We start from the raw sequence: 22,538 nt of genomic DNA on the forward strand, positions 1-22,538 counted from the left end.
AACACAGTACTTGAACACCAGAGGACAATCACTTCCCTCATGCAAGGAATTTCAATAAATAAAGCATGATGATTGCTAAGGATACAAAAAACATATTCCTGATATTCCTTTGATCCCTTGTGAAAGACATGCATTTCCCTGTGGCACAAAGAGGACTGCAACTGTCTGTATCTTACCTGTCCTGGTTGTTCACAGGCTGTTTGGTATCTTGCTTGTTGGCATAATTCTTTTACTCTCTCATATTTTGGAAGTTGATTATACTGCTGAGTGTTTTTATTGGTTTCCTCCTTCTTTCGTAGAAATTTTCTTTAAAAAAAAGTTGAATATTTTACATAAATTATTCTAAACTCTGGAGATGGTGAATTTAACTGGTAAAACAAAGCTACTTGAATATTTAAGTCTTCTAAGGGAGAAAATCCCCACATTTCTGCTAGTAACCTTTAATGACGAAAGGTCATGTGGTGAAAAAAGGGCTCAGGCTATTTGCTGGAATTTGCCCAATGAGAAATAAGAACTACTGAAATATATCTAATTGATACAGTTCAGCTGTATCTGAATCTCTAGCTGTATCTATGTACTATTCATAAATAAACATATGTTCTTTCACAAAAGAAAATATGCTGAAGCAATATTTGTCTGGATGAAGAACCCAGCTGAAGAGACTACAGGGCTTTCATACTCATTCAGTACAGTGTGTCTTATACGCATTGTTTTGCAGTACATCACACAAGATTTTCATAATACATAAAACCATAAAATGCCACAAGGAAATTGCTGTGAAGTTTTTACCCAGAGAAAATTTTCACAGCAATAATTGTCAAGGCAGGAGAGTAAAAAGGTATAAGAGAAAAGAGTAGCTATAGTCATAAATCTCATTTACACATATGTCTTTTCTTAGCTAGAACAAAAATGAAGAATGCTTCTGATCTGTGGTGGAAAATACTAAATCAGTTGATAAGAGGATATTGCACAGCTGGATATGAAACAGAGAATTGAAAAGAAAATGAGTCAGATGATGACATAAGTGGTCACAAGTACAATGTTAGAGAAGGAGGAGGTATAGGCTAGGAGAGCTGCTAGGAGAGTGTGCTTTCAAATATCTTGGAAGGGAGCACAGCAGCATGCATAGCCAGTGGTGGGAAATTAGAAAACAAGTCAGGTCTGCAAGCTTGCTTCCAAAATTTACTACTCCACTGGCCATAAAGAAAAAGAGGAGAGAGCAGAAAGGAAAGCATGTAGAAGAGAGTGTTCCCTCCCAAAACTCTCTCACCCCTGATAATTACCCTCTTTCCACCAGAAATGTGTCACGCCAGATTTTGGTCTTCTTGTTTGTTCGAAACCTGAAACCAAAATAAAAATATTTACTCCTGGCACCTATATATAGCACTGCTAGTGTTAACAATTTATTTTTTAAAAACCACCTCCCTGCTTATGTATATCTGCAATTTTATAGACGTGCTATTTAAGAGTCTTCAAATGTGGAAGCTGTGGTCATTGGCCTGACACAGCTCATTTCCACAGAACCTCTTTTTCCACTCAGTTGTTCATTTACTCAGGTGTTTGCTTCTGAACTAGCTACAAAAACAAAAAGAGCTGGGACCCACCTGTTTCCTGGTCTCTCCAGGTCTAGAAGCTTTAGGACAGATTTGCCATCCATATCTGGAGGAGTGTCAAGTCCTGCAATATCCAGAATTGTTGGAGCAAGATCAATATTCAGAACTATCTGAGGCACTCTGCAAATCAAGAGAAAAGGTCATAGTTGTCATGTGTTCAATATGCAAGTCTTCACATTCTCTCAGAATTAGAACGGTAATTAATGTTTATCAGGGCTTTGAAGATGTAAAGCTCTACACAAGTGCTATGTTTAGAAACCCCCCCTTTGAAGGCAACAGCTCTGAGAACAGGCCACTGTTGCAGAATATCATTACAAAGAAAAAGCTAAGGACAATAAGAGAAGGAGGTGCAATAGTGATGTTATTCTCGTATGATTGACAATGAGGTCATGCAGCCAGCTAGCTATTCTGCTGCAGAAGGTAAGCAGTAAAGATGAGCACCTACTTTTTAAATCTAGCACTACAGGGCTACACATACATTTTTTTCATCTATGTAACAACTTGTGAATACTATGCAAAGTGAAAGACATCACTCTTCTTAGAAGTCATTGCTCTGCGGTAATAGGGCATCCTTTGTGAAATGAAGCTAGACAAAGTAGTAATTGCATGCACTTAGAAACATTTTACATTAGGTTTAACAGCTGTGTTAAAGACATAAGAGAACGTACACTGATCCTGGCTCTACACTTGGACCACGAATAAAGAAAGGAACTCGAATATCAAAGTCATATGGCATTGACTTCCCCTTGACCAGTCCAAACTGCCCAATATGGTAACCATGGTCAGCAGTGTAAATAATGTAGGTGTTCTCCAGTTCTCCCATCTCCATAAGCATTCGGTATAACTGAAATACAGCAAAGGAAAAACTGAATTAAATGTAGCAAAACATATTTTCTGTATAATCATTTATAACAATCATTTTACTACCTTAAATACACAGAACCAAACATGATATCAATGAAATTACTGAAACAGACATTTTGTGAATGGGCATTTTTACATCTTGTCTCTACTGTGCTGCTAAAAACACTCAAGTCACAAGTACAATTTCATATTTCACAGCAGGGAATTTGCTTTGAGGAAAGAGAGGGAGGACATACAGAAAATTATAATACAAAATAAGGTACTGCTAATGTAGTTGCATTAGTGTGTCCAAAAGTCAATATATACTCAAACACAGCTTGGGAAAAAACTGCTACAGCTTTAGGGCAAATGGTACTCAGAGTTGATTTACTGTGTTAGTCTACAGCTTTCTCACTCCTTACAGTTGTGGGCTTGGGAAAAGGCTGTAAATTTTTATTAAAGTTTAAAGAAATCTCTCTGGGGGAAGATCTTTGGTCATGGTGCTTGATTTTTGAACAAAAAGTCATGCAAACTACACCTCATAGTTCATGTATCATGTTACCTATAATTAGCTGTACATTGCATTGCCTAACTTCTGCAAACACTAGCAGGCTGACACCTGAGTTGCTGTGATTTGCCAATTCCCAAATTTCATCTGAAGGACAAACTGTGAAGGGAGTGTGTGAAATGAAGAGAAGTTGTCATGTGCTCACCTGCATCTATCCATGTGGACGTGCAGGTGATGCATATTCTGTTAATACGAGGCTTTCTACGAGGCCCACTGACTTTTCCATTAAAAAACAATCCTCAGCTTATTCACCTACCAATTCAAAGAAGCAAGCAAGGAACTTGGCACTACATTGCACAGAATATAACCAGAACTCATTTGGACTGGGGATATGTGGAGTAATTCTTTGCATCCCGGGGGCTTTTCCCAAGCTGTGGTTGGGGAAGGTAAGGAAAGAATTTGTTTAATTTTGTACTGACTAATAGGAACATATTCGCAGTAGTTTCTTGAACTCACTCTTTCCATAGAGTCGTCAACTGACATCAGGGTCTGAAGTCTCTTGCGTTGCAAGACGTTTGTAAACTCCATGTGGATAGGCAGCATGGGCCCTGTGTACTGCATGATCCAGTGCTTATCCATGTTTGGTGCATAGTTATAGCTGGGAGTGCTGTGAGGAAGAGAAAGGAACTGAGCATTGTGCAGCACCACAGGCATTGGAGGAAATCAGGAACTGCTTTAACACAGGAATATCCAACAAATGGTTAAGTTACATATTCCACGTGGTGACTAGTATTCCTAATGCAAAATATCAACAAATGTCAGTTCAGTGGCTTCGGAGCTTCAATGGTCCATGTATCACTTCCTCAAAAATTTTTAACCACTTGCTTTCCAAGCTTTCTTTCAGGCTCAAACACTGCTACCAGACCCATGTCAATATTTGGGATGTACCAAAAGGCATTTTTCAAATGAAACTGTAATCTTTAAAAATGCCTATCCAAATAACACATCCCATAAAGACAAGCAGGAAAATGGAGGAAGTCAGAGATCAAAGATGATGACCTCCCCTTAACATTAATGTCAATTTCCAGTGGGAAAAGTACCTTCATATTAGAACAAGTTAAAAGAGAGAGATTTTCCTGTGGGATAAAGAAGTTCAGAAGTTCTAGGATATGAATGGCAACACCAGTATTACCAGTATTTAAGATGCTCCAAAGAGTGAAGGCATTGGCTTTCTTACCCTCCCATCACCAAAGTATGGGCATTGCTAGGACCCTGAATGCAAGCCCACAGGGTGGGTGTGCAGGGTCAGCTCTGATACAAGGAGATGCTGCAGCCAGCCCCGCTGACTGCAGACCCACATTCAGCCTCCGTTGCTTGCCCTTGGTCCTCACCTGAGCTACATCCCAGTAACACCTGGTGACGTGGCATGTGTGCAAATTCCACCCACACCAAAATGATGTTTACTTATACATTAAATCCTGTTGAGGTGTTGTTTTTTCTATGTGAATACAAAACATAGTGCATTGCCAGTGTAACATCAATATTGAACAAATACTGCTGCTGATACTAGTACTAAGGAGGACTATGGCACAGAGTCCTACATGGTCAAATAATGCTGCTTTAGAAGTTTGCACAAGCATCAAAGGAAAGATTTAAGAGAGGTGTTCTAACCACAGCCTGTGAATTTTTAAAGATGTCATATAAGAATGAAGAATACCTTCCTGTACTTATCACCCCTGAAGAAAAAGTATTGCAAAAAATATGCCAAACAGATTTGCTGTACATATATGCATGGTACAGAAACTCTCTATCAGTCCTGTTTTTATACCTAACATACAGGACAACTAAAAGGTGATAACAAACTAAATAAAATCCACTCCCTGTAATGTTTTGACATATATATGAGTACTTCCTTTCTCTAATACTTGCAGAATCTAGGCTTTGATTTTCTGAGGTTCTTTGCTTTTAATTTTTCCTCATTGCTAACAGTATACTGCAGTACATGATACATATATTACAGCATTACTTTTGAAAAATAAATGTAAATTGAAAATGAAAAAAATGCTGTTGTGTGATTGGATTAAATTGATTCCTATGGTTCTCTTTTAGTTTATAATAAAAAACAAATTTACGAATATTGTATAAATAGTGATGATTTTAATATGTGCATTATAGAAAGGTATATTTTTCCCAAATAAATATTTATGTGTAGTTAGTTGTCCTTTCACAAGAGGTCGCACTGAACAACAGAAGAACATTGTACAATGATAACGAAGTCATACCTTGAACCACTCCTTCATTTAACTTTCATTTTCCTTCACATGGTTGTATGTGATCACTATATGGTGGATGCAGTTACTCTGCAGTTTTAGCTAAAGCATATATAACCTGCAGCTAGGTGTTCTAAGGATAAATGTGGCTAAATGGATAGCCTAAGGCACTGATAGTCAACTACAATAAACTAACAGTCCACATTGTAATTGGAGACTGTTTTTGAGAATTTAGGTAGAATTTGAGTAATGTATGCATCTCTAGTACATACAGCTGGTTTTGACTAACCTACTTAACCATTAAAAAAAAGGAAAAACAGAATTGACACAACGGTATCACTGCATTTGTGAAAATTTCCTTGAGACTAAGAACTACGGAAAGGTTAGCTCCCTACTAAGCAAAGACAAACATAAACTAGAATTCATTTTCTGCTGGAAATTCTTTTATTTCTGATTGAAAAGTCACAATTTTGATATTTCCCATGGAAATCTGATTTTTAAAAGGGATGCTTATATTACCACAAAAATTAATGAACTTGAGCCCAGAAGCACAACCCTCTAGGTTGTCAGCTAGCCCTCATCCCTAGCAGATGGAGCCTTAAACTGTGAAGAAGCAAGTCTTAGGAGTTTTGGTCACCTATCAGGTATTAGGCAAGGATACAGAAGACAGAAAGTGTGATACAAGTGCAAACCTTCCTCTATTTCTTTGGAAGTTTGTCAAACAAGATATTTTCCGATGAAAGAGCTCGGTCTTGATTAATCAGCATTTTCCAGCAAAATTAAGCCTTTTTTTTCTTTTCTTTTCTTTTTTCCATCAGACTCCTGTCCTGAGTGCCCCTGCTGTGGAGGGATGAGGTGGCTGTGAGCTGCGCTCAGCCAGCAGCGCTGTGACAGCCTGCCTCTGTGCCAGGAAGGAGAGCCAGCTGCTGAAGCAGGCTCAGGTCTCATGTTCCCAGGACATTGTCAGAAGCCTCCTCCAAATAATGGATAGTCTTTAAAAGCAGCACTCAGGGGTTTAGCAGGGTGGTTAAAACCTTTCACAGACACTTTCCAAATGCATTTTGAATTTTCTGGGTGAGAAATGAGTGAGGCAGGGAGCGAGTAGAATTTTCCTTCTAGGCAATTCTAGGAAAAGGACCTTCTGTGAATTATCTAATGCCAGTGGCCAATGGGGTCCTAAATGGTGGGGAAAGAGCAGTAGAGAAGGCTCAGAAAGGAATCCAAAAGTCCCACAACTAGTCTGTGTTCCCTGCACATCCTTGGTTTTTATGCCTTACAGAAATCCAAAAGAATGCCAGACCTGAAGGTATACTGACTAAGTTTGAGAATGATACTAAACTGGGAAGAGCTGTTGACTCCATCTAGGGTAGAGAGGCCTTGCAGAGAAATCTTGACAAATTTGAGAGCTGGGCAATCACCAACCATATGAAGTTTAACAAGAGCAAGTCCTGATTCTGTATGTGGGAAGGGGCAACTGTGGCTATATGTACAGACTCGGGGATGAGCAGCTGAAGAGAAGCCCTGTAGAAAGGGATCTATGGGTTTTGGACAATGGCCAATTGATTATGAGCCAGCCATGTGCCCCGGCAGCCAAAAGGGCCAACCCTACCCTGGGGTGCATCAAACATGACAGGGCTAGTGGGTCGAGGGAAGGGATTGTCCCTCTCTGCTTTGCACTGGGGTGGCCTCATCTCTAGCACCGTGTGCAGTTTTGGGTGCCACAGTATAAAAAGGACATAAAACTATTAGAGAGTGTCCAAAGGAAGGCTACAAAGACGGTGAAGGGTCTAAAGGGGAAGATGTAGGAGGAGCGGCTGAGGTCCCTTGGTTTGTTCAGCCCAGAGCAGAGCAGGCCGAGGGGAGGCCTCATGGCGGCCTGCAGCTCCCTCACGAGGGGAGCGGAGGGGCAGGCGCTGAGCTCTGCTCCCTGGGGACAGCGACAGGACCCGAGGGGACGGCATGGAGCTGGGACAGGGGAGGGTCAGGCTGGGTGTTAGGGAAAGGTTCTGCACCCAGAGGGTGGTCGGGCACTGGGACAGGTTCCCCAGGGCAGTGGTCATGGCACTCAGTCTGCCAGAATTCAAGAAGTGTTTGGACAACGCTCTCTGACACATGGTCTGTTTTTTGGGTGGTCCTGTGTGGATCCAGGAGTTGAACTCCACGATCCTTGTAGGTCTCTTCTGACTTGGGATATTCTATGATTCTATGAATGGCATTACTTGCCAGGCACCAGGTCTGATATCACCCTCAGATTTATCTACTTTTTTTTTTTCCCTAAAACAAACAAAGAATCAAAGAATAACCCCAAACCCAACAACAACAACAACATCAAAAAAAAAAGAAAAAAGAAAAAAAAGAAAACCACAAACAAACAGAGGTGAATTCTGGGGAGAATAGGAGAATATTGCTGATTTCTGAGAACCTTTTCAAGCAGACAGGCCTCTTCTGTGTCAGTGATAACTGTTTATCACAACATTTTTTTCTTGAAGCATTTGGAGATACCAGCTAAATGTTCAGCTGTTATAAGCCTTTGAAGGTCATCATGGGAAAGTATGTCACTGTTTCTACTCTTCCATTTTTGGGAAAGTCTTTGCTCTGTACTGATAAGTACTGCTGTAAATTAACACAGACATCTGTATTTCTTAGCACTGGGAATATCAGATTGAAGATATCTACCATGTTTTCTATTGCCTGTTGTAAGTCATGGAGGCTATTTTGTTTTGAGCACACTTGTTGGTCCATGATCATCAGACAGTGCCAGGTACCTTTATTATTTTCAGATTGTCCATGGCCTCCTTGGTCTTTGCCTGTCGGTCTTTGGAGGGCTGCAACTGAATAGCTCAGGTGCTACCCCAGAGTACAGGAATGAGCAGCGTTTCATTTCAAGGTCATTCTTGCCAGCTGATCAGCAAATAGTAAAGCACTTTAACTTTTTGAGTGTGTGCCCAAGGACCAAGTGAGAGTTCATTTTACATGTTACAAAAATAGATAACGTGAAAAAGGGCTCCCCTTCATGTAGGTCAGTCCAAAATGACCTACAACATACCACATGAATATTAATTCCATAAAGTTAGTAAGGATTGAAAAAACAGATGGTTTTTCAATTAAAAATCTACACTATTTGCCACTCGCCTAGGCTATAGTAGCCTGGGAAAATCTAGACGGCTCAGTTGCTCACTTATGTTTGTCCAGCACATAGTTTGCAGAACTTACTGCACAGAAACTTCTTGGCTCTCTGTATGGATCTGTTTTGGCACGGGGCAAAACAGTGGAAAATGCCAGGTTTCAAATCATAAGATTTCAAACTTATACCAACCTATACTTAAACAATTTAATCAACAAAAAAGTCTGAAATGTTTAACAATAACAAGTACTGAACCCAGTCAAGCACTTTCTCATAAAGACTTTCTCGGAATGAGTAAAATAATTCACCCTGAGATATTGTAAACATTTAATTATGTGAATAAATTAACAGAAAATTCATCCCATTTTATGTATACATTTGCAAAAAGCAAAATGATAATTAGCGTTAGACTTTTCTAGCCTTAGATTGCTGTCTCCTCAAGAAAGGGATGTCTTCTGATATTTGAGTTCTGTTAGCACTTACTGTTTCTACATTGATGCACATTGTTTTATTAATGCCACACCATGGAAATTGCATTCACTTTCTATTTACCACCCATTAAAGTGCAGTAGGAAGCACACAGTGCTGATAACAAAATATTCTACAGGTCTTGGAAGGAGTAAACGTTTATAAATACTAGTGCACTTTTCTATTTGAAGAAAAATTCACTGTGAAATGTACCATTTATTTATCTATAAGCATCATTTCAAATAGATAGTTGAAGTTATGTTGAGAGGAATGAAATTATATTGACATTCAGCTTTGTGGCCTGAATCCCCGAGGCCTAAATAACCTTCAGTCACATGAACAATCAGCATTTCCCTTCACACCTTTTAATTACTCTTACTGACAACATATTTACTATATTTGCATACTTAAATTTGAATTTCAAAATAGAAAATTAATCTTAAGCAGCTTCTAGGGTACCACAATAACATTAGGTTACATAAGAAATTAAAAATAAACCCCAACAAAACAACAGATGTTTGCACTTGAGGACATATTAAAATGGTGTCCTCAAATAGCAAATCACTCAGAGATGAACAACACTAATGTCCACTAGTAACTGAACTGCCTTTTGTGTGATATTCAACAAAACAATTGCAGTAAAGCCCTTCTGAAAATCATTATTCCAAAAAAAGATATTTTACAGGTTAAGAAAAGAATGGGAGATTTAGCTTGGCTAATGCTGTTTACACAGTTGTGGTATCTGCATGGAAAAGAAACAAAGATGAGTACAGCATGTTTTAAGAACTCCCAGAATTCAGTGCAATTTAAATTAACACTTTTTCTTTTTTTTTTTTTTTTTACAAAACTATATATATATAACATCTATATATATACATTTCCATTAGAGATGGGTTAAAATGGGAAGAAACATACACATTTATATGTTACTAAAAATCTGTTTGCCTCTATTTACAACCTCCTAATTCCCTCCTGTTTTTATTCAACAAAAGAAAATTATGTCCACAAAAATACTGCCTAAAAATGTTGCTGGTGAGTATTTCCATAGAGTTCTCAGGGGTTTGTATCCCAAAGTGTTTGGCTAATCTTCTGTTTAGATTGGGAGTCTTCCAGTTAGTGAAAATAGTACAGTACTTATATGCCTCAGGATCATTTTCATTTAATAAAAATAAAAGTAAACAACATTTTAAAATAATAACTACAGTAAATCTGATTGTGAAAAATGAGTAGTTTCTGTACAAAATTAGCACCTATATTATTCTTTAAAATGTGATTAAATGTGATAGTCATGTTTCTTCAGAAAAAAAAAAAAAGTAAAAATAGTAAATGATCAAAGGAGACAAATCTTTTGTTTCCAGAGAGTGTAGACTTCCAGGTTTAGATACTGTTCTTGGAAAGTGGGAAGTCTAGGTTCTGGTCAAAATTAAAAGTCCGAAAAACACGACCAACAGCATCGTTGTTATTAAAATGAAGTTGAATTTCCCCATTCTGGGTGCATATTAAAAGGGGAATCTTTTAAAACTAAGAATATTTATGTATATGAGGATATGAGGTATGAAAGTTTCACTCCTGAAGTGTAACATAATTGCTATATATCAGAATAAAGAAGAAAAATAAGTTGTTATCCATTAAATGTAATACCTTTTTATTTTAGGAAAAATTATTTATAGCTGCTGCAGAAGTAAATTGTGTAACTAGAATCTTACTGCATCTCTAAATCACACTATTTCTTCCAGTCCTGTTTAAAGTCACACATCCAATGATGTCTGTGACGATTTTGATCATTTATCTCTAAGTCAGCAATCCAAGCTGGCCTCAGGCTAGCAGCGACAAGAGACACTGACATGTCAAGATTTATTAATGATGCAAATGTATGATCCCACTCGGACAAGGAAGTGTCCATATTACAAGAAAAAATGTCTTAGCTAGCAGATGTTTAAGACTCAGCCTTGGCGACAAGAAAGTGCCCTGAATATGCTGCCATCTCATACCCCAAATTCACCGTTAAGATTATTTTGGTGATCAGGAGGTGCAAAAGTATTGCTTGTTTATGCTTCACTACTGTAAATGTACTGCTGTGACCAGGCTTGTGTGTTTGGTACCTTTCATACTATATTTATTTGAAAAATTAAAGCTCTTCCATTTGCCCTTTCTCACATTATCTGGGGAAGTTTTCTGATCTCATCCCAGATACCATTTCTATCTGTTTCTCCTAAGATCTTTAGACTGACAAAAGGATTGCTTCCAGCTAATTATAAAATCTGGTTGTCAGTCCTCCTGCCAGCCTGAGGATCTTTTACTCAGCACAGCAAGCAGTGCTTCAGATTTCCATTTTTTACATTCTTCAGTAGACCTGCCTCCTGCAGATTTTTACTTCTAATGTTTGTTTACTTCACAGCTTATAAACAGCTTAGGTCTGATTCACAGCTCCCCTAAGACTGGTTCACCCTGGAAGGTAAAGGGAAGTTAAAGTGCCAGAGGCCCTGAGCGTAACTGAGAATTCAGGCTTTCATTAGAGCATCCTTTGAGTAAAGTCAGAGCTTTCCTCCTCAGTTGTGTGATGGAACAAGATTGCCCTGTAACAGCTGCCAGTGTCATCTCCTCTGTCATAACTTCACATCTAACAACACCATTTCCAAGGTCTAGCAACCCTGATACCCACCAGATGATGTTCATTACCACAGCAAAACTCTATGCACTGCTTTCATCTTGTACAACTTCTCCAGTACCAGTTGCTTCCACAGAAACCATTTCTGGGCATAGCTAGAGCATGTGCATTAGTATGATTTATTTTCAGAAAATTACTCATTATGGTGATAGACAGCAGCCAGCAGCTAAAGTTTTGGAAACATTTTTTAACTGTTAGAAATAGGAAGTATTTTAAGGAGAGGACAGCTGGGATGGTGGGAGGGAGAATGGATGCTTAAAAACAATAGAGAGTGACCAGTTGCTTCCAACATGACAAAGCTCACGTTTCATCTTAAACTGGAGCTAATGAGAATTAACAGGGTTCATTTAAAATTAATGATTAAACAGTGTACACATCATTACTTTTCATGCCACTCCACTGGGCTGTTTATACTGAGGAGGACTGGATTGTAAGGTAATGATGGTATGTAAGTCTTCTTTCCCTCTGCACTGTTAAGTGGGGAAATGAGACCAACATTTGAGGGCAGTGCTCTCTCTGAACTGGAATATTTCCTTCCATAGCCGCTCCCCTATGCACATGTGCAAGTGGAAAACTTCTTCTAATCAAACTTTTTTTTTTCTTATTGTTGTTGTTTTGTTTTGTTTTTAATTTATAAAGTCAATAGTTCAATCAAATGATAGGCATTTTACCCGCAAAGAAATGTCACATAATTTAACGGCCTGCTTCAGTTACTGTCCTTTTAAGTAAAACTTCCTCTCACATGTGGTTGATAGGCTATCTTAATTCCTGGTTTGTAGGTATAACCTTCCGTCTCAGTTTGTAAAGCCAGCAAGCAGCTTTTGACCTGGTTTCCCTTCTTTGTTGGAGGTAGGTGTTACAGTAACATGATACAGCAACTACATCTTTAAAAACAAAATCCAAGGTCAGATGGCTGTCACCCAAGGTCAGAAAAAAAAGAGATGCAAATGGTACTTGACCACCAAGGAAGAAAACCTAAGGGTTAAACGTTCAAATTACACAAACCTTGGCAGGAGGGATTTTATTGTTCTCATGTTGTTTTTACAGGGAGCACCAAGTATTTCTGTGAGAACTTAACTTCTTATATCTTTTAGTCAGACCATGTTGCTAATGTTTTTGCCAGAAAAAATCAATTATTTGGTAGCTTCAGCCACCCAGATTGGCAGTTTATCTTCAATTTGTCTCATTTCTTAGTCTGCAGACTGAACTCTAACACATACAGACAGTCAGTGCAATAAGAAACACAAAACAACCCAGCAAGTCTCTCTTGAGGTAGCTAGAGAAGAAATTTTTTGCAAGAAGTTTGCCAAGAAATCAGCAACACCAGAAGACAAGAAGAAGTACAGCTGATTCTCATATTCCGGGCTATTTCACAAACAGCCCAGCAGAACAAAGTATTTAGCCTCCAGGAGTCCATGCAAATAAAAAGCAATTTACACAAGTACTCAAATGAAACTAAGTCTGCAAAAAGATAGCAGGATTTTCACTTGATCTGTCCAGGTGACATGCAACCTGTAATAAAGTGGAGAGACTGCTAAAGTTTCAGGGACTGACTAAACCCAATGGTTCTAGCAGCATAAGCTAGGAAAAAAAAAAAAAAAAAAGGCAGGCTGAAAACACCAAGCAATAGAAAGTGTCAGGAGCATGATAAACTCATGCAAGTCCCTACAAGCACTCTTTTATCGGAAGACAGCTACCACGGAGCCTAAAATGAGCTGTGCTGGCCTGAGGAGAGGTAGGGTGAGATACAATGATTCAGTGTTTTTCTTCCAGCCACAGTCCCCACAGCTAAGAGGAAACAGTTTGAATCCTACCCTCGTTTATGATGGATTGTCCCCCAGCAAAGAGGATGGCTTGCCTGAGGCCAGGCAATCTGTGCCATGAAACAGCAAACAATCTGTTGAACAGAGTGAGAACAAATAGTTTATAACCCTCTTGCTAGGAAAAGAGGTGATTGAAAGAAGACATGGGAGAGGTCTATTAAATTTGATGGAGTGAATATTCGTTATTCCTCACAGGATGGGAAGTAGGGGACATGAGCAAGCCCCAGGTTTGAAAGTGATAAAAAGGCAGTGCTTTGTCCCTGCAGCATGGGGTGACACTGTGGAACTGGTCACCGCAGGATGGTGGGGCTGCCACCACAGCTCAAAAACAGGCCAGGCCAATGCTTCACCTAACTGATGATTTTCAGAAGCTGAAAAAATAGGGAAATAGGGAGAAGGAATCTTTTTTTTTTTTTTTTTTTCTCTAAGTATTCCCTGCTGCTTCCTGTTGGAGCACATGATTCAGGATACTAAGATCTTTCGTACAGCCAAATATGACAGTTTTCATGTTTTAAAGCCTATCTTATTTTGCCTTCAGGACATAATAAAGTGATAATAATTCTCCGGGGTGATTACTAAAGAACCAGCTGCCTTTTCAAGCAAATATTTACAAACTAAAGAATCAATCTCATCACTTCTATATACAGGTACCAATTACCCTGAATATCTAATTAACTATGAAGCATTACTGATGGTTTGCACTGCTTGCAAAATCTAGTCTCAGGAATGTGGTAATGTTGAGAATATAACCAAAGAAAAGTATAGCTAAGAATGTAAGGCCAGGGAAAGTGGCATATCTAGAAAGTAGAAGTCAGTAGAGGCCAAAAATAATACAAACTAACAAATATTTAACCATGTACCCTGAACAACAAATCTCTTTTTGGCCTCAACTAGTGATCAGTTTATGCATACAGTTTATGCAGTAACTGCTACTCCTTGTAATTTTAAACTAGTTAATATAACTACAAATAACATCCTCTTCCGTGTGAGTCCCTGCAGTATCAAAAATGCAATTTATATACCACAGAGCTTTGTCACAGTGTAATGTAGCTGATTCCTCCTCATTTTCAGAAGCCAAATCAATGCACGGTCCAGCTAAAATATTTATTTTATCTCTCTTCTGTGTGGAAGGAAGCACAAAAGCTTTGTTTAATCATGAACAGGAAGAGCAGTCCACATGCCCACATGGCATGGAATCCAGCACTAGCCACAGCTTTTTACCTGGTGCTGGCTTCAGTTCTAGAAACAAAGAGGTTTTTTTTTCTTTTTTTAAATTATTATTATGATAGTAGAATCACCAGGAAAGATTAAACATGTTAATTAAAAATGCAGTCTGATGCAGGCTGTTTTGGGAATCTGCCAGAAGTTAGTCTATAAAGAAATCTAGTGCACTCAAAAACTACAAAAAAGGTATTTGTGTTTTTAGTCTCAATGCCTTCAGTTAGTTTGAGCCCAGGAAGCACATATCTTAGAGGAGCGCGAAGGAAGTAATATCTTTCCAACGGATCCTGACCTGTGTCTACATATTTTCAGTGTATTGTAAGACGCTGCCCTTACAAAGTCAAATACTGACCTTTTAATCTCCCACAACTTCCCAGGAGGAAAAGAGCTTCTCTCTGTTTTAATAATGGTCAGAGCTGTCACTCTCCTCCCCAGAAGGAGCATGTCCAAAGCAGCAAGCAAACATTGACCACTTACTACTTGCTTCTTATATTTGAATTCTCTGTTCCTGAAATGTCTTCATAACCAAATACCTGTCCAGAAACAGTTGCAAGGGCCAGGGCTGGCAGCATGTGATTGTCACTTACATATGCTGTGAAGCGTTGGGGTAGAGCTCTGAGAACTGTGGTGCCGAGTCCTCGGGGCCATGGGGTGCAGCATGGCTGATGACCATCATTATGGGCCTATGGGGGTATATCCTCTTAGACATTCTGAAGTAATTAATGCTCTCGTTAGTGATTAGGTCTGTGAAGTAGTCCTGTAACATACAATTAACACAAAGCAAAAGTTACAATGTGCATGATTAATTAGATCATATACTATCATGTTATTATTTCTGAGTTCTCATTAAAGGGCAAATCAGGAAGTAAAAACATCCTATCAAAGAGATGTGTGACTCCAAAGAGCAGAGGGGAGACTGAGCAGTAATTACTTTCTTAAGAAGGCAATACCACATAAAATGAAACTATATTTTGCAAATCAGATACAACAGAATGCATTCATTATGATTACCAGATTTTGTAAGATACTGCTAAGTGACCTTTAAAATGACAGATTATACTGACACAGGTATGTTTCTTGAATTTCAGTGGCAAAACACGTTTGCTAGGTAATGGCTCCCAACTGCAAGAAATCACTCTCTAATGTTGGTTTTCTATTTACATAAACATTTCTTGCATGCACTTTGTTCAGAGTATACTTTCGTGTCCGTACAGACTGGAAGAAAGCTACAACAGGCAGCATATTGCAAAAAACCTTTATCAGAGAAATCGCAAACACGAATTCAGGGAGCATTCGAATTCCTGCAGGCTCTGTTCTTTTAATTGTACAACTTTAAGAAGTGCAGCTGCTGAGATTAAGGTTGTGACTCGCTAATAAACTGGCTTAACCCACAGCCAAGGTGGCAAATGGAAGCGTACGAGGGGAAGGGAGGAAATGGGACTAAGAAAAAAAGATGAAAACTTAAATTAAACCACCTGCCACCTTGGAGCATTCGCTGTTGGCCTGGAGGTCTAGAGTGAGCTTCATTGAGAAAGTGCTGAGACAATGTTTGTAATTTCAAGCACTTCCAGGCATGACTAATCATATGTTGTGGATTCAAGGCCCTGAACAGCTGCAAAAGCAGAGCCTCAGGGACAAGGCCTGTGTCGCATGTCGGCGCTAGGACAAGCCAGCCAGCTGTGACCTCTTTGCTCGCCTGCTCCCTGCCCCCTGCTGCTCTCCTGGGGCATGCTTGGAGCAAAGGTGGTAGCCCTGGCTGTTACAGTCCCTGCAAGGGCATGGAAGAGACAGCCAGCAACCTTTAGAGTTGCAAAATGGGTAATGATCGCGAGGCACAATCTGATAATTTCGGGTTTTGTGGCCTTGAATGTGGCTTGAATGAAATGCCTGTATGACTGCTCTCCCAAAGCATCCACTCCTCTCCTATTTCCCTGTTTATTCCTGTTTATTCTAGCTACATGCAGGGTGTGTGAGGAATGTCTAACTAACCAGCTTTCTTTCCTTTTTTTTTTTTTTTTTTTACTCTATATAAATATGTAATCAGTATCATGTAATTTCTACGGGTGGGGAAATCAGAAACAGGCATCGCGAGCTTCCAATAAAATCTTATTACATGGGTCAGAAACCACAGCTGCAACATCTGTATCTTCTTCCGTGAGCCTACGGTCTGAGGAAATTCCAAATTGCTTTCTGCAGGCTGGAAAGTCTGCACCCTGCACTCCTAAGCCTTTCCGAGAAACTTCACGGCAGTGGGCAGGTCACCTTGGCATATTTTCCAAACTTTGTCAAGAGCACAAACAAGCCCTGAAGTTTTCCAAAGGCCGTGTTCTCGCGCTTATCTGTTCTCCTAGTCATATCCGGAGTCTGACACCACAGACACACAACATTTTCTTTTTTTCTTTTTTTTTCACTTTCTAATGGGAAACAGCATTAACTAAGGTTTCTTATGTGGGTAATAACTGACAACACTCAGCTAACTTTAAAGTTCAGTGGTGCAAAACGCACAGTTATCTTCAAGAAAGGCCTTTATTTACTCTTTGCTTCTGCCAGAGAATCAACACTTTCTAGCAGAGAGAGTGAAGGAGGGAAAAATCGACAGACTGCACTGAAGAGCCCTTGGAAACTTTCTTCCATCCCGCAGTTAAAATTCTCACACAGAAGTTGATCTGAAATGCCCTGGAGAGAAAAATGACATCGCAATTTCTTGGTTGTAGTTGGTTAATTAATTAATTATCTGGTTAATTAATTTTCTGAAAGTTATTTTTATATGGATTAAGGATGCGGTATTTAGATGTCTGGAAAATACCTTTGCATAATCAAATCCATGCTTTTCTTTGTTACCATTGCGAGAAATGGTGTAATTATAGAAGCGAGAGTTCTTCACTAATCCAACCCACTCTCTCCACCCGGGAGGGATGTAGCTGCCATTGTATTCATTGAGGTATTTCCCAAAAAAAGCTGTGAAGGTAAAAAAAAAAAGAAAAAAAAAAAAAAGAACACACACACACACATGAGGCTTTGCAATCCAAGTCTTTTAGTCTGAGTCAAAAGCATGCATGAATGAAGACAAAATGTGTTAGAATGAGTCAGAGTCACTTTATTAGAAATGTTCCTTTTATATCTTAGAGGGTTTTGAAATTAAAACAAATTATTTCCAGAATTTTTATAAGAGTTGAAAGCCTTTGTGACTTTATTTTTTTTTTCTTAATCTGCCACTTCTGGAATCTAGTGCTGATGTGAGATTTTTTTTCTTTTCTCTTTAGAATGCAGATGTTTCTCTTGGTATCCACTTGAAAATGGAATAAAAATTCAGTCCCTAGAGGAAACATCTGAGAAACACCTCTTGTGGTTTTAAACAAGTTCTGTGATGTTTTGGAGCTCGGCCTGTAACTTTTGAAAGTTTGGTCTTCACAACCTGGCTGCGTTTTCTGGTTTGATAAAAGGTCTGGGAAGTCTGGATCTGTTTCCTGCTGGGCCCCATCTGGGTAGAGCAAGAGGGAATCCCTGCCCTGCTTTAATGCCAAAGCTTCTCTAAGGCAAAACTAACAGACAGACAACGTCTTGGAGGTCAACTACCTCTACCTGGCCTGCAAAACTAAGTGTATTTTTCCATTAGCTGCAGGTGACAAGTCATAACCCCCTCAGAACAAAGCTTTCAGAGACTGCTGTCATGCCCAGGAGTGCCTGTAGGTGTTCCTGCCAACTCTTCTGGACGGAAGTAAAAAGAAAAACAGACTCACAATGCTGTAAACTCCCAATTCTTGTTGGGAATGCTTATGCCAAAGATATGTGAGCACTGAAAGCTGGCCAACTGGCCTTGGAAGGATCGACTAACTCTAGCACCCTGGCAAATGCAGCTGCATTGCATTGCTGCTAGAGCCAAGCAGGTATGGAAGCTCTTAAGGTGTGCAAGCCCTTGGAAGGTGTCATCTGAAGAGGAGAGAATGACAGACATCTCTCCCTTTGCAAGGACAGAGCTACTGCATGTAATAACCACCCATCGGGCTGCACCCCCTCATGGTGAGCAGCCCTTGCCCTCACCAGCAGCCCGTCCCCGCCAGCCAGCCCTGCCCACGGACAGCTTCTGCCCAGCGTCACTCCCTCGGCTGGGTTTCGAGACACACATCAAACACCCTTACTTGTTTCCTACAAGGAAATGAAGTCACTTTGGAAAACCTCACATTCAACCTAGACACATTCAATCTAACCAAAGAGCACATTTGTGGAAGGGCTTCAGTAATTCAGATCTGATTGATGTGGGCATGGTGAACTCCTTCCTGGGAAAACTGGTGGAAAAATCAAAATGTTCATAATTAAAACTTTTTTTGAGGCAACATAACTATGGTGCAATCAAATCTTTTAGCTGCCAAATGTCACTAACCAGAGGTTATAGTCATATATAATGTTTCTTTCCTATACCACGTGGAATGTGACATATAAACATGTCCTGCAGACACTAGCCCAGACTTTTCAGCTATTCCTCCCACAGCCACTAAGAAAGCAACCCAGCCACTATCCTTTTTTCTTCTGGGGCCAACTAGAAGTCAAGAAGTTTGAGGTGAAGAGGGTAACTGTGGGGAAGGAATACGTGCCCAGCACCGATGCCTCCCAGAATGGAAACGATACATCTCCTTTAAGGCAGTCGAACTGTGTCAAACTCTCAGGGAGTCAGATGTTCAGGGAACGTGTAAAGGTAAAGGCTGAAATACTGCGGGAAAAGAATCCATAGAAAGAGCAGAAGGGAAAGGGAAATCAAAGAGAGACAATAATGAAGAAAAGCATGGGAGAGCGATTTGACCGTGGGAGAGAGAGCATTACTGAGCCAAGCAAAATCACGGACAGCCTGTGGTTCAGGGGAGATTTGAGGTCAGTCCTCCTGAATGCCATCCCAGGTCCTCCAGCAGCATGACCCTGGGGAACCTCCACGTGCTGTGTTCATCTCTAAAGGACTCTGTGCCAACCTGCCTCCCACAAAGATCAGAGGCTCTCAAACTGTAAAATGGAAGTTATGGCAATTTAACATGTAGGATGGTTTGATAGCCCCACCTATAATTACCATTGACTAATACTGAGACCTGAACACTGCTATTTACAGTTGTGCCAAACTTCAATCAGTAGCGACGACAGTTTCCGTGCTATCTGACTCAGGCTGGATTTTGCTTTGTGGAAAATTTTAGCCAAACAGTTCAGCAATTTCCAAGAAAAAGGCTAGGGAAAAATAAATGGGCTTGCCCATTTGAAAATCTTTGGCAAGCTTTTCTCTAAGAAGCTCTAGTGTCTCTAGGTTTTGATTTAGTGCCTTTGTAAATAACAGAGGTGGCTATGAAAATCTGTCCTAAAATAGCCAAGCTTTGAAAAACTGTAGCATACAGATGATCAGGAAAGACTTACTACAGCTTCTCAGTTTAATGTCACCACGGGTTGATCCATTATGGACCTGAGAAAGTCCTCACAGTTTCAGTTTTGACCCTAAACCAAAGAACAGTCAGCTTCTTTCTCTCCTGCTCTTCTTTTTAAATTCAGGCATTACCTGAAAGAAAGCCACCAGCATAAAATGCAGAGATGAAAAGTCCTGGAACACTGGGATGGGAAAAGATAAATTGAATTTAGAAAAGGAAAGGGAGGCTTGGAGCTGGTAGGGGGCAATTCATCCTGGAATTTCCTTGCTTTAGGTTACTTAATTTTGCAACTTTAATAATGTTTTGTTAGCTCCCCCCTGGCCTCCTGAACCCCAGATTTTGGGCATGTTATGAGACTTCAGACTGACAGACTGAACCATTCACCTTTGTGTTGGCAATGATTTAGCATTTTATCATAAAAATAATCTGAGAAATGTCAAGTTTTAAGCAGCTCCTTGAGTGACAGTTTGCAGAAATAGATGTTTCACCCTGTTGTAGAATAAAGCAGTTCCCATGTCAAACACACAGTAAAGCCCTGAATACTCATAGAAGCAGCAGTAGCTGTGATAATGGATCACATTTGCCAAATTACTTCAACCAAGGGTGGTTTGCTGGTCAAAAGCTCAGGAGGATATGAGTAATTATACATGTGAAGGGAAAAGTAAAGCTTTTACTCAAACACAAGAGTTCAATCATTTCACCATGGGGTTTTCTGAGCACCACTGAGTACAGGATAGGGCCAGCGAGTCAGAGCTGGAGCTCTGTGCCAGCAGTTAGTGTCTAGATATTCACGCTTTGAATGAAGACCAGTGCTGGAATAAAAGGAAAGCACAGTAGTGTCCATGGGGCCAAATAATCAGCAAGTGTTCACTACTGGTGTCCTACCTGTTTTTTTTGTTAACCAGAGGACTGTAAACAATTAACGGGGTGTAGAGTATGTCGCAGGACTGCCCAGGAGCTGCCACTGTGATGCGCAAATGCTCTTGCTGGATCCTCAAATGTTTGGCTTATAAAGTCAACCCGCATCCTTAGCTGTAGCCTGGCACTTGCTGATTTGCCTAATTCTGAGTGCTGACTGGGAATGCTCAGCATTAGAAGCCACTTGCACTCAGCAGTTTCAAGGTTTCGGAAGCCATCTTTGCTTGTAATTAATAAAATGGAGATTATGACTCAATGGGTAAAAGCCTCATTAAAAAGTAATGCCATTTCAAGGGACATCTTTTCATTATTGTGTTTAATGGTCCCCACAGGGATAACAGGAAAGATAAATGCCGATTTTTGCACCTTAATGACAGTTTTTATCAGTATTCTGGCAGTTTTGCTAACTGTTCCCGGGACACATTGTTATTTTTAATCACATGTAGAGTAACTCTGTATATCAAAATAATTACATTCTGTGTCAGTATGTTCAATTAAGTCTATGCAAACAACAACACATGGCAGGGTGAACAGTTATACAGACATCTATGTGTCTCAGGAGTGGCTGCAGAATATGCATGTCTGGTAGCTAATATGAAAAGATTCCCTAATACAGGTTTTTGTTTTCCCTTTAGCAATTAGCTAATGAGTCCTGAACTGGACTGAGAGAGCCAGGGGGCTGCAATTGACAGCAAGGAGAATTTGACCCAGGGGATCTCTGGAGTTTGAAGCCAGGATTTTTTATTGCTTAATGTGATGCAAATTCTCACAATTCCCACCACTTAATTTCCCAGCATTTAATACAAGATTTATGAATAATATTTACTGCATTACACAACAGAATTAGGCCACTTACTCCTGTTAGCATTAGTGGATTAGCACGCTGGTGAACTGGGCTGTGTCTACTGGAGACACATCTCTCCATTTCCATGGATCAAAGGACATACATTGTGCTCAACACCCTTGTTGTTTGCTGAAATTTGTGGGAATGTTTCTGGTTTAAAACCAAACCTTTAAAAAGGCATGCTGCTGTAAGGTTTAGTCACGCTGACCCAGACAAGAGCTTTAAGCAGACAGCCCACTTCCTTTAGCAAAGTCAGGAAACCACTCACAAGGGTTGCAAAGCACTGTTTACATGCCATTTCAGAGCTGACGCACGGTGACTCTGTGCTCTGGGGACAGAGCCCAACAAAATTGCAACTTCCAGACTACTCCACTAAAATCCTCCTTGCTTTCTTCCCGTTACACAAACAATAGGTTTAAAGCTGGGAAGTTTGATTTTTCCCTTCTGCTGAAAGATTACAAAGCATTAGGGTATCACATCACCAACTGCAGCAAGTCAGACCAGTATTCCAGCCCTCCCTAAGGAATGAAATAAGCGCAGACTCAAAAATGCCATGAGGAAACTGAGGCACCAAGAGGCTAACCCTCAGCTAGACCTAAGTCGTGCAGGAAGCCTGTGGCATTGCACAGAATATTATCCTTATTTCTTAGTTCCCTGTCATGTAACTTAACCACAGCAGAAAGGCCCAGGTTTTCTACTCTTTCTCCAGCTTTGTGGGTCTTTCCCAGTTGCTGTCAGGTTTACCATTGTAACCAGAAAGAGCATTAAAGCTTTTATAACTCAGCAGTTGCAAAAGGCATTAGCCTATAACTTGATATACCAATCGTTAGCCTGGGTGA

At 39.9% G+C, this 22,538-nt stretch overlaps 1 protein-coding gene across 1 annotated transcript in view; it reads right to left on the reverse strand.

Annotated features, from left to right (window-relative positions):
• SULF1 (sulfatase 1) overlaps positions 1-22,538 on the reverse strand; it is a 128,587-nt gene that overhangs the window by 30,437 nt on the left and 75,612 nt on the right. The window contains exons 8-14 of the mRNA XM_083823005.1: positions 17,345-17,496; positions 15,126-15,295; positions 3,481-3,631; positions 2,282-2,457; positions 1,605-1,733; positions 1,284-1,340; positions 177-306 (exon numbers count right to left, since the gene is read on the reverse strand). Coding sequence (XP_083679131.1) covers positions 177-306; positions 1,284-1,340; positions 1,605-1,733; positions 2,282-2,457; positions 3,481-3,631; positions 15,126-15,295; positions 17,345-17,496 — 965 coding nt within the window. The remainder of the gene's footprint in view (positions 1-176; positions 307-1,283; positions 1,341-1,604; positions 1,734-2,281; positions 2,458-3,480; positions 3,632-15,125; positions 15,296-17,344; positions 17,497-22,538) is intronic.

This window comes from Anser anser (assembly GCF_964211835.1).
Source record: "Anser anser genome assembly, chromosome: 2".
Taxonomy (NCBI): domain Eukaryota; kingdom Metazoa; phylum Chordata; class Aves; order Anseriformes; family Anatidae; genus Anser; species Anser anser.